This window comes from Siphateles boraxobius, unplaced genomic scaffold (assembly GCF_051911475.1).
Source record: "Siphateles boraxobius isolate OS27281-9 unplaced genomic scaffold, OSU_SipBor_1 11, whole genome shotgun sequence".
Classification (NCBI taxonomy): domain Eukaryota; kingdom Metazoa; phylum Chordata; class Actinopteri; order Cypriniformes; family Leuciscidae; genus Siphateles; species Siphateles boraxobius.
The window spans coordinates 7991824-8004068 of NW_027508711.1; the positions used below are offsets into that span (position 1 = coordinate 7991824).

Consider the following 12245-nt stretch of genomic DNA (forward strand, 5'->3'; position numbering starts at 1 on the left):
TTTTTTTACTGTTACTGTTTTTTACTGAACAGTAAAACTGAAAGGCTTTTTACTGTTCTGTCCTCACTAGACGTGTCACTTCTCTATCCGGCTAGACAGACAGGGAACAGGCGAGATGTTGTTTTTTTTATCTTCCATTAGTTTTCATGAATCTTATCTCGTTTAACTTTAACATTGTAAAACTGTAAACAGACATAGAAAATATAGCAATTAGAATTGTACATATTCAAGTGCATAGCTGACTGAACAGTATTTACTGCCTAAATAAAGCATTCAAATGAAACATTAAATCAACACATTAAGCATTAAATGTTACATTGTCATGTGCATTTGCTAATTATATTTCTTCTTTTAGGTAATGGCTTGTAATCACGGAATCCAAATTAGCGTACTGATCATAACAAAAGACCGTTAGCATACGGCGCTAATGCTCACGCTTTACACAGTCACGTTATGTTTCGTTTTTAGCAATATTTGCATCTCTAGATTAATGAATTTACTGAGAAACATCTTAAACCTACTAAACATCATATTTGTATGACAAATAATAGCGACTTACAGCCTTATGCGGGCCACGACTTCACCGTACGAGCCGCTCTTCAGCCATGACACTTCACAATGAACTCAACTAAGTCATATGGAAGTTACCATACACAATCCTCGCTACAAGTGGGCCCATATAACCATATAAGTCAACATATAACCAAATCAACCTTTCTTTACAATTAAACTGAATCATTACAGTTTATGCTCAAACAACAACATTATACACTGACTAAAGGTAAAAAAGTTAAATCATAATTAAGGATCCATTTAAATAGTACATTTTTTTAAATTTGCTTTTTGTGCTTGTAATTAGCCGAAATGTTGTTTATTTCTTGTCGTTTATTTTCTTTTTTCTAGGTAATATGTGCATACAACTTAATTTAAATTAGTTTATATTTTAAGTCAACAATTCAACATACAAACACCTGATAAATACTGAAAAGGATTCGAGTACAGAACAAAGTTACAGTTTTTGCAGAGTTACAGTTATTCTTAGCTAAATATTATTAAAATATTAATTTCACATACAATTTTTTTAAAAATAATATTAACTATATTATGGAGATATATAATCCATTGAAGAATTCACCTTTTTCTCCACCATTTTTTAACAATCTTTTGTCTTATCTCTTTGGTTTGTAAACCATATACTAGTGGATTTAATCCTGGTGGTAAAATGTGAAACATTATACTAGCTAGTTTCCTGCTATCAGAGTATTCAGGAAAACGATGAAGTAAAATAAATGTGACTCCAGAAACAAACATGATTAAATAAACAGTTAAATGAGTGCTGCAAGTTTTTATGGCTTTGCTGTTGAGTGCTTTGTTTTTGCTTCTTATACATAGAGTAGCAATTTTGACATATGTTATAAATATAGATAATGCTGACAGGCAGGCTATAATTATGGTATAAACAACTCCAAACACATTATTAATACTTATATTTTCACAGGACAGTTTAAATAGTGAGGCATTGTCACAGAAAGGGTTTTCAATTTTATACCTACAGTGAGACAGACGCAAAGTAAGTCCTATCATAATTGTCACTAAAAGAATGGCCAGGCCCCAAGCAAATGCTGATAGTTTAATAACCATTTTATTGGTCATTATAGTCGTGTATCGCAATGGATTACAAATAGCTATATATCTGTCAAAGGCCATGATCATCAGCACATAGTGGCATGCTGCTGTAAATATATGCACAAAATAAGCTTGAATAACACACTCTGCATATGATATATAGCGCTCTGAGGTTTCCCTTAAAATGTCTTGCAGCAAGCGGGGCATAATGACAGTAGTCCCTAGTATATCATTCAGTGGCAAGTTACAGAACAGAAAATGCATTGGGACATGCAGATTCTTCTCTGTTGAGATCAGAAATATAAGTCCAATGTTTGATACCATTGTAAAGACATAAGCCAAGAGAAGGAGGATGAAAACAGGCTGAGATGACTGAGGTGTAACTTTCAGTCCCTCCACGAGGAGAATGCTGTTTGTGAATGTCAAGTTGTCCATTGGTTGCTGTACACAAAATCTGCAAACATAATAACAAATAGACATTACTAATTACATGTACTCTTAAACATATTACCATACCTCTTTGTGTAAAATGCACATTACAAATTAATAGCATTTCCCTGTGCATGACAAAACTTCATAGGCCTATACTGTGGTAATATATATATATATTTTAAATACAGTACATTGCTTAACACACAAACATAATTTTTTTTTATATATATATATATATATATATATATATATATATATAAAATTGTTGATGAACAAAGGTAAATTTGTCTAATGTGAAGTAACAATCATCTTTATCAGTATTGAGTTTTACTTTATAAATGTAACAGTAGTATCTTGCCTCACTCTGTCTACGATCCTCCCAGAAATGATTAGGTCAAACAGTACGACTTGTTTTTTACCTTTTAATGTGTGGCTTATATTGTTTTTTGTGACATTGTCATAATCCCTTTGGGGGGGGGACTATTCATAGAATACGTTGCCATGAGCAGCGGGGCTGCTGATTGTGAATGTTTATGGCAATAACTGAAGTGAACACCTTTTGAGGGTGTATTTTTTTTATTGTGTTTTTTTTCAGCATTTTAAAGTGGCGAAAGAAGGACAGATCATAAAAAGCCAAATGTAAAGCTTATTAAAATAATGTGAGGAATGAAGCGTTTGCACTAGTAAATAATGTGAGGTGTTTCCCACAATTATCTATATTTATAGTTCAAATGAAAACTAAAAACGGAATGCATTTATGATTGATTGCACCTTTAATTAGAGGACGTCACAGCATTCTGTGTAATTCGAAATATGTTCAAAATGAGGCACCAGGTAGGTTCACAGTTGGCTCCATGTGCAGAGTGTATTTATTGAGAATAATGCAGAGTGGAAACCGATTGCTCATGGAGGAGAAACTACACTAAGGCCCCATCCACACTACTGCGTTTTAGTTTAGAAACGGAGATTTAAAACGAATACGATCCCTGTCCACACCAGCATTTTAGCTGCGTATTAGAACTGATCTCCGTCCACATTTAAACGACTGAAAACGCAAATCACGTCACCATTCACCTACACTGGGCATACGCGTGCCGGTGTAAACAGGAAACGGATTGACTATTCCTCAGATTTCGCTGAGGTTGATAAGTGCCGTTCTGGACATTCAAGAGTTTTCGCACCATTCTTTAGGAACTAAAACTTCATTGATAAAATTATCCCACCATGCGCTGGTTCTTCCCTGCTTAACTAAAAACCGACGCACCAAGTACGGTCGATACCGCCGCTGCACACGGGAACTGTCAGATTGCTGGAATAATAGCTTGCCTCTGGCACATGTAGGCAGTTATAGCATTGTAAAATGCAGAATTTACTTGCACTAACGTAACTGGTAGTCAAGGCTGTTGTTGTGCGTTTTCTTCCATTGTATGACATCCAATCAGAGAGCCGAGCGTGAGCCTCTGCGTCATCATTTCTAAAGTCCTCCGTTTTGACCCGTCTACACTAAAACGCCCTCCGAAGATTCAAAACGCAAAACGGGGGTCGGCAGCGTTTCTAAACTTCTCCGTTTTAGGTCTTCGTTTTTGCCGTTTTAATGTGGACGGGAGGTGCAAACGTAGCAAAAGGTCTGCGTTTCTAAACTAAAACATAGTTGTGTGGATGGGGCCTAAGACAGACAGTCCAAGATGTGAGATCCAGGCAATGTGAAAACTGGCAGGGTCAAACACAGGCAATCAGTACAAGGCTGTAAATTCACAACAAATGTAAGGCAGAGTAATCTAAAAAACAGGCAAAACACAAGGATAACCACTTCGAATTGGCATTTGTTGGCAACATGCTTGTCACTTCTAACATGATGTGCTTAACCCAGGTAGCAAGCAACCATTGAAACCATTGAAAAGTCAATGTTGATCGCTCAACATTAATTGCATTGAATTAACGTTACAAAGTGATGTTCCTTCAGTATAAATTTTGCACCCCCAGTTAATGTTGAAGCAATGTTGAGATTTCTACGGAGCTCTGCACCTGATATCCAGGGAAAAAATAGTAGGCTAAATCGTGCGCACAATTGACTATTTTGTACCCTTGATTTGCTATATCATGCACACTATTTATAAATCAAGGGAACAAATTAGTAAATCATCCGCACGTTTTAACAAATTGAGAGAACGAAACAGTAAATTGTGCACACGATTTACTTTATTTTTCTTGCATGTCATGTGCGGGGCTCCGTAGATTTCAACCACAAATCAATGGTAATAATATTGATTCAACATTACAAAGTGATATTTTTTAACATCCCCTTTGCACCCTCATTTACTGTTGAAATAATGTTGAGATTTCAATAAAAAAAATCAATGATACTATCATTGAATCGACATTATGAAGTGATGATAGTTCAATATCACTGTGGCGAGGGGGGCGTGGTTTTGCGAAGTCTGTAGCGGGAGTGAAAGGAGGGAACCGCACGGTGAGTAAGTAGGTCAAGTGCAGATGATGAACTCCTGTGTCTGATTGCAGTAATTGGCGTGGAGAGACCACAAATAAGCTGGTGGGAACGAGAGAGCGAGAGAGAGAGAGAGTTGGACTGGGACTTCGCGCACTACTGCCGGATGAACACCTGCCTGAAGCAACTGTTTGATCGTGCTCTGTGTTTTGTGCTGTGTTACTGTGGTAGCTCGGTAAATGCGCTACTGTGCGCCACTTTTGTTTTGTTTATTTAATTTTGTGAATAAACGCTAGTCCCAGTCACGCCGACCCCTGTCTTCTTCCTTCCAGCCACACATTGAACCTTACCACACTGCGCTCCTCCGAGCCCAGCAGAAAGACTGTGAGCTGTTCCGGAGCTGGATAGACTGGGAGATTCGTGTCGTCCCCTCTCCAGCTACAGCTTCGGCCCCGCCCCTACCTCTCAACAAAATGGGCCCTCAGGACGATCCGGAGGCCTTCCTGGATCTGTTTGAGAGGTCCGCCGAGGCCCGAGAATGGCCCCCTGCAGACTGGCCAATGCAGCTCATCCCCCTGCTGTCCGGAGAGGTACAGGTGGCCACACACCAACTGCCAGTCCAGAATCTCCTGGTCTATGAAGACCTCAAGCGTGCCATCCTCCAGTGGGTCGGCCGGACCCCAGAGCAACATCGTCAGAGGTTCAGGATACTGGACCTCAAAGAGTCCGGACGGCCCTTCGTTATGGCACAACAGCTCTGGAACAGTGACGGAAGCGACATTGAGGGAGTCATCGATAAGGTGGTACTGGGGCAGTTCGTAGCACGACTTCCGAAGAAGACCGCGCAATGGGTCCAATGCCACCGCCCGACGTCGCTGTGACGACGTCCAACTGGCGGAGGACCAGATGGTGGCGTGCCCAGGGGTCGGCGAACCCCTGCCATCTGCTTCTCTCTCTCTCTCTCTCTCTGTCTCTTCCCCCTCTCTCTCCTGTCCCCTCTCTAAACCTGTACCCCTTCCCAGGTCTCGTGGCGGGGTTATGGAGAATGGGGACCCCAGCGAAGCCTGTTCCAGCGGCGGCTTGGACATTCAGCCACTCCACCTTGCCAGCCACGCCGCTCTCTCCATGACAAACCCTTGACCCGCTTCCTGCCACTTGGGCGGCGGGGAGACCTGGGCCGGCCTGTTGGCGCTGTGGGGAGCCAGGACACTTTATTGACCGGTGTCCGGTGATGGAGGTGGGGACGCTGATCTGGGTCCCCGACGTACCACAGGCTGCCCCCGATCAAGCTGGCCTGTACCAGATACCAGTGAGTATCAAGGGTACCTATCAGGCTTTGGTGTATTCGGGGTGTAACCAAACCTCCATTCATCAATGCCTGATTCAACCTAGGGCATTGGATAATAGCCGCATGGTTAAGGTACAGTGTGTGCATGGGGTGGTGGTGAGTTATCTGATATTGCCCATGGAAATTCAATTTAGGGGACAAAAACATAGAGTAGAGGTGGCAGTTAACCCGCACCTCCGGTATCCGCTAATTCTGGGGACTAATTGGCCCGCCTTTAGTAAATTATTGGGGTATTTGTGTGCGAATGCCTCTTGGGCAAAAAGAGATAAGGGGAAGGCGGCGGTTGTTCAGGTGGGAGAGGCTGAGCCGGGACCTCTGGGAGCTGTTTCAGGGGAACAGAGCGCTCTGGAGAGAACCATCCTCACAGAGCGCGATGATTTTCCCCTGGATCAGTCCCAGGATGAAACGCTGAAACATGTTTTTGATCAGGTCCGCTTTATCGACGGCCAGCTGCTCCACCCAGACCAACCGCTCTCCTATCCCTATTTTACAATCTTAAAAGATAAGTTGTATCGGGTGACCCAAGGCGCCCAGTCAAAACAGGATACAACTCAGTTGTTGGTACCAAAAAGCCGCCGGGAAATGCTTTTCCAGGCGGCTCACTTCAATCCAATGGCCGGGCATTTAGGACAAACGGCTACACTAAACCGTCTCATGGCCCGGTTCTTCTGGCCGGGCATTCACGAGAACAAGCGCAGGGCCGACCCGTGGCATAGGCGGACTAGGCAAATGCTAGAGGCGCCACTCAATAGGGGCGCCAAAATGAGTGAACGTGTGAATTTTTTTAAACTTTTTTTTTACTAATGCTATTTTAAAAACATTAATTCAAAATACTACAAAATAAAGCAAAAAAAAAAATCCACAAAAACTTAACTAAGTCCCCCGACTCCGGTCCGGCGCATCAATCTTCCCAATCGCGTGCGCGATCAGTTTACTGTTGGTAATTTGTTGTGTAGCGTCGCCCCCCGCTGCATCCAATGTAGACAGCATTTCTTTTGTTTGAGGGCACTTCTACCCCGTAGAAACGGGCCTGGCAGCTCGCGCCAGGTCTAGACATGGTGAAAGTTTCCTGATTGTGATGGATGGCCAAATTTACATGACATATTTTAGATTAGCATTATAGTCTGCAATAGATACAGTGCCAAACGGAAGAGAAGAGGATAAAAGGGGATAAAGACAGAGGTAATGTAATGAATGAACAGTTTATCTAATTGCATAGTAGTAAGATATATGATTTAATGGCAGTTATTTTTACCTTAAACTTTAAGCTAACAATTTATTGAGTTCTCCAAAAGCCCCAGACAGTGTGATTTGTAACAAACACTTCAGTTTTTTTAGACGCATTCACTATCACTTTTATTAATTAATGTTTTACTCTACATTTGTGCAGTTTTGAGGGGGATATATGGCATTTTTAAATTTATTTGCCAAAATTATTAATGATATTTAGGCTATAGGTTTATTAAAAGTAGCAACGTTTTATGTGAAATTAACATTAAAGAAGACATTTAGCAGTTTCATTCATGGTGAAAACATGAAACGTGCCATAGTTTAGTGGAAGATTGCTGCCATCAACTGCAAAACAAACACTTTTGCTAGTGCTCAATGAATAGTTTGTGCATGAATGACATTTGGACGATGACATCACTGTTTTATCCAGAGCGGCTATATGGGACCCTGGATCACAAAACTAGTCTTAAGTAGCACGGGTATATTTGTGGGAATAGCCAACAATACATTGTATGGGTCAAAATTATAAATTTTTCTTTTATGCCAAAAATCATTAGGGTATTGAGTATAGATCATGTTCCATGAAGATATTTTGTAAATTTCTTACCATAAATATATAAAACATTTATATTAGTGTTACGGCCCTTGGCCTGTTTCTGGTCGTTCTCCTGCTCCTCCTCTCTTTCAGGCCTAATTGCTAACAATCTCTCAGACAAAGGATTATGTAAAAGGTAATTTGACAGCGAAATTGTTGGAAAATGGTGTCTTGATGCCAGGTAAAGTTGACACTTTGGTTGAATCATCTTTGTTGGGAAGAGTAAGCCCGGTGGGTTTATCGTTTGAGCAGCATAAAGAGTTGCTTTTGTTGCGTATTAAAACTGAACAGGAGAAAGAGCAGGCGATGGAAAGAATGAGGCAGGATTTGGAGCGGGAAAAGTTAGATGTGGAGAGACAAAGACTAGCGCTCATCAGAGAAGGTAAGCTGGAGGGCGAGGCACAGGTAAACATTAAACAGGATGTCTTGAGTGATCTGAGATTAGTTCCCAGGTTTAATGAGGAGGACCCAGAGATTTTTTTTTCCTTATTTGAACGTCTGGCAGAGGCTCGAGGTTGGTCTGACTCTACGCGTATGTTAATGTTACAGTGTGTGTTAACCGGAAAAGCACAACAGGCATTTTTAGCGTTAAGCAGTACTGATTGTGGTAGATACTCTGTGGTAAAAAATGCTGTTTTAAAAACATATGAACTTGTGCCAGAGGCGTACCGATTGCGCTTTCGAGGTTGGAGACGTGGAGATAAGTCCCATCTAGAGTTTATGCGTGATTTAGCTATGCATTTTGACTGTTGGTGCTCAGCGGCCGGCGTTGACTCTTTTGAAAACCTCTGTGAGTTAATCATTTTGGAGCAGTTTAAAAACTCCGTGTCAGAGTGCATCGCCACTTATATTAGTGAGCGTGGAGTTAAGTTGGTTAGTGAAGCTGCTGCGCTGGCTGACGATTATTCCTTAATTCATTCTTCAAGAGGCGGCGCTGGTCCTCATGAGGCAAGGGCAAGTAGGCAGTTTGAGGATAAGAGTGGTCGTGTTTCGGGGGATTCAGAAAAAATCTGTAATTACTGTCATAAGCGAGGTCACTGGAAAAATGATTGTTATGCTCTTAAATCTCGTCCAAAGCAAGCTTTTCCCAAAGCTTATCCGGTAATGTGTGCTGTGTCTGTGTCTGACCAGGAGTTAGCTGGAATCACTGGAGAAGGCAATCCGGAGTTAAAATCTTAATAGCCTTTTGTTACAGAAGGATTTGTTTCTTTAATGGGAAGTAAAGAGCAGGTGCGCATAAAAATTTTGCGTGACACTGGGGCGTTTGACTCATTTATCGTAGCTGCAACTTTGCCATTTTCAAATGACACCTTTGTGGGCTCAAGCATTCCTGTAGTGGGAATGGGGTTAAATGTTTTGAATGTACCACAACACAAAATGATGCTGCACTGTAATCTCTTCCAGGGTGAGGTGTCTGTTGGCGTGCGCCCAGCGTTACCTATGGATGGCGTTGCTATGATCCTGGGAAATGACATCGCCGGTAATAAAGTATGGGCTGATGTATCCCCGCCTGCCAGGGTGACGGTGACTCCTTTAGGGTGCAGTAAGCCTGATGAGAGTGAGGTACACTTTCCTGATGTGTTCAGTGCCTGTGCAGTAACCCGTTCAAAGCGTTTGGACAGTGATCACTCTGAAAGTGTGGCCTCCGGTCCTCGCTTACTTTTAACTGTTGTCCCCTGGTCTGTTTCTCATGATGAGCTGATGCATGAGCAGGAAGCTGACAGCACTTTGAAGTCTTGTATGGATGGGGTTTGTTCTCCTGCAGAGGTCAGAAATCGTTCTCATTGCTATTTTGTACACAATAATGTCTTGATGAGAAAATGGACGCCTCAGTTTGAGGGTTTTGTTGGTAATCCGATTTACCAAGTGGTTGTTCCTTTAAAGTATAGGAATACTGTGTTGCAGATTTCCCATGACCAGTCTGGACATATGGGTGTCAGGAAGACATATGACCGGGTTCTGCTGTATTTTTTTTGGCCTCGGTTGAAAAAGGATGCGTCTGCATGCATCAAGTCGTGTCACACCTGTCAATTGACCAGTAAGCCCAACCATGTTTTGAAGCCTGTTCCACATTGTCCAATACCAGCTATAAGTCAGCCATTTGAACATCTTCTTATTGACTGTGTTGGTCCATTACCACCATCAAAATCAGGTTCCAGTTATTTGTTGACAGTGATGTGTCAAAGTACTAGGTATCCTGCAGCCTACCCACTGCGTAGTATAACGGCCAAGTCTGTGGTTCGTGCATTGTCCCAATTTATTTCCATTTTTGGAGTTCCACGGATCATTCAGTCAGATCAAGGGTCAAATTTTTGTTCAAAATTATTTGCTCAAGTTTTGGAACAGTTGAACATAGTTCATAATTTTGCATCTGCCTATCATGCTCAAAGCCAGGGTGTTTTGGAGCGATTTCAACAAACACTTAAGTCTATGCTGCACTCATTGTGTGTTCAGATGCAGGGTGATTGGGAAGAGGCTTTACCGTGGATGTTGTTGGCTGCTAGAGGGTAATTCAAGAAAGTACAGGGTTGTACCCTAATGATCTGATTTTTTGGGCATAAAGTGCGGGGTCCTCTGGCTCTGTTGCAGGACACCTGGAAGGAGGCTCAGCCTCCAAGTACCCTACTAGACTTTGTGAACGGGTTCAGGTACAGGCTTTATATGTCTCAGGAAGTGGCCAGGGAGAATTTGGCCAGGGCACAAGCTAAAATGAAGAAACGTTATGATTGGCAGACTGAGCACAGAGAGTTTCTCCCAGGTGACCAGGTTTTAGCTCTTTTGCCTATAATTACTTCTCCGTGGCAAGCAAAATTTTCTGGACCATTTTCGGTATTAAAGAAGCTTTCTGATCAAAACTATTTAATTTCGACTCCAACTTATCGGAAAAAGACCAGGCTCTGCCATGTTAATCTTTTGAAGCCTTATATTTCCCGTGAGCCATTTGGAAGTGAGGGGGAGTTAAAGTTGTCACAGACAGGACAAGGGAGATTGCTTCTTTTATTACACCAGGGGGGCTGTAATCCTATAATGTTATGGCTTTTGGTTTAAGGAATGCCCCAGCAACTTTCCAGCGCCTAATGAACCTGGTGGTGCGGGATCTGGAGGGATGCGCAGTGTATTTGGATGACGTGGTGGTGTATGCTGACAACTGGGAACAACATTTGGAGCGTGTTAAAGCTTTGTTTGTGCGTCTAGCTCATGCTGGTTTAACAGTGAATCTGGCAAAGTGTGAATTCGCTAGGGCCACGGTGGTCTACTTGGGTCGTGTTGTTGGCCAGGGTTCGGTGAGACCAGTGCGTGCTAAAGTGTGTGCAATTATGACATTCCATCACAACGACAAAAAAGGAACTCATGAGATTTCTTGGTATGGTGGGCTATTATAGGTGTTTTTGTAGGAATTTCTCTACAGTGGTCGCACCTTTGACTGATCTTCTGAAAGGGAAGACAAAGTACGTGTGGTCTCCAGTTTGCCAGCAGTCCTTTGAAAGAGTGAAAGCTCTAATCTCCAATGCTCCAGTTCTAGTTGCTCCTAGGTGGGATCGTGAGTTTCACCTGGAGGTGGATGCCAGCATGGTTGGGGCTGGTGCAGTGTTGCTGCAGAAAGACTATGGAGGGGTTAATAAGCCTGTGTGTTTCTTTTCCAGGAAATTTAATCGCCATCAGCTAAACTATTCAGTCATCGAAAAAGAAACGCTGGCGCTTATTTTGGCGTTGCAGCATTTTAGTGTGTATCTGGGCTCTGGTCCGGTGGTAGTTTTTTCTGACCATAATCCTATAACATTCCTTAGCACTCTACAGACTCCTAACCAACGGTTGATGCGCTGGGCTCTTCACCTCCAGTCCTACACTTTGGACATTCGGCATATCAAGGGGCGGGATAATGTGGTGGCAGACGCATTGTCCCGGTCTCCAAGTTGTTAGGTAAGATATGCCTCCTTAAAATTTTATAAACTTTGTATCATGGGATACCTGTAGCTCAAGGGAACCCCTAGGGGTCCCTGTTTTGTTAGAGGGGGGTGTTACGGCCCTTGGCCTGTTTCTGGTCGTTCTCCTGCTCCTCCTCTCTTTCAGGCCTAATTGCTAACACCTGGGAAGATGGTGTTTAAATAGGAGCTTCTCTGCTGCATTGCTCTCTCTTTTCCTGGTCTGGTGGCTGAAGGCTTCGACGCTGCTCTGATGGCTGGTCCGGGCCCATACTTTGCTCGACACGTCAGGACTTCACAGAGATGCACCTTTAAGTTTATTTGAGTTTATGTCTTTTATTTTTACATCCAACATTTGCACCCACACACACAATACATCCCAGCACTTACGCTACACTGCTGATACTGACATTCATATCCCATGCTTTGTTACGTTGTTTACATTTGTGTTACATACACAATAAATTTATGTTTTGCACTGTTTGTCGTGGCATGGTCTCCTATTGATTGTTATGGCCTTGAGTCAGTCGTAACAGTTTGTGAGTGAATGCAGCACAATCGCGAAAATAAATGGATAACTTTAAAGGCGATTTTCTCAATGTTTCGATTTTTCTGCACCCTCAGATTCCCTATTTTCAAATAGTT

General features: G+C 42.4%; 2 protein-coding genes across 2 annotated transcripts; one reads left to right on the top strand and one right to left on the bottom strand.

Annotated features, from left to right (window-relative positions):
• Positions 1–1131: 1131 nt before the first annotated feature.
• On the bottom strand, positions 1132–2061 carry LOC143757317 (olfactory receptor 8G17-like). The gene has a single exon (XM_077248365.1). It carries the CDS (start codon positions 2059–2061, stop codon positions 1132–1134), a length of 930 nt encoding a protein of 309 aa, XP_077104480.1.
• Positions 2062–5362: 3301 nt separating this feature from the next.
• LOC143757323 (uncharacterized) lies at positions 5363–11795 on the top strand. The gene is made up of 2 exons (XM_077248378.1): positions 5363–9240; positions 11466–11795. Exon 1 carries the CDS (start codon positions 5736–5738, stop codon positions 6654–6656), a length of 921 nt encoding a protein of 306 aa, XP_077104493.1. The 5' UTR covers positions 5363–5735; the 3' UTR covers positions 6657–9240; positions 11466–11795.
• Positions 11796–12245: the final 450 nt, after the last annotated feature.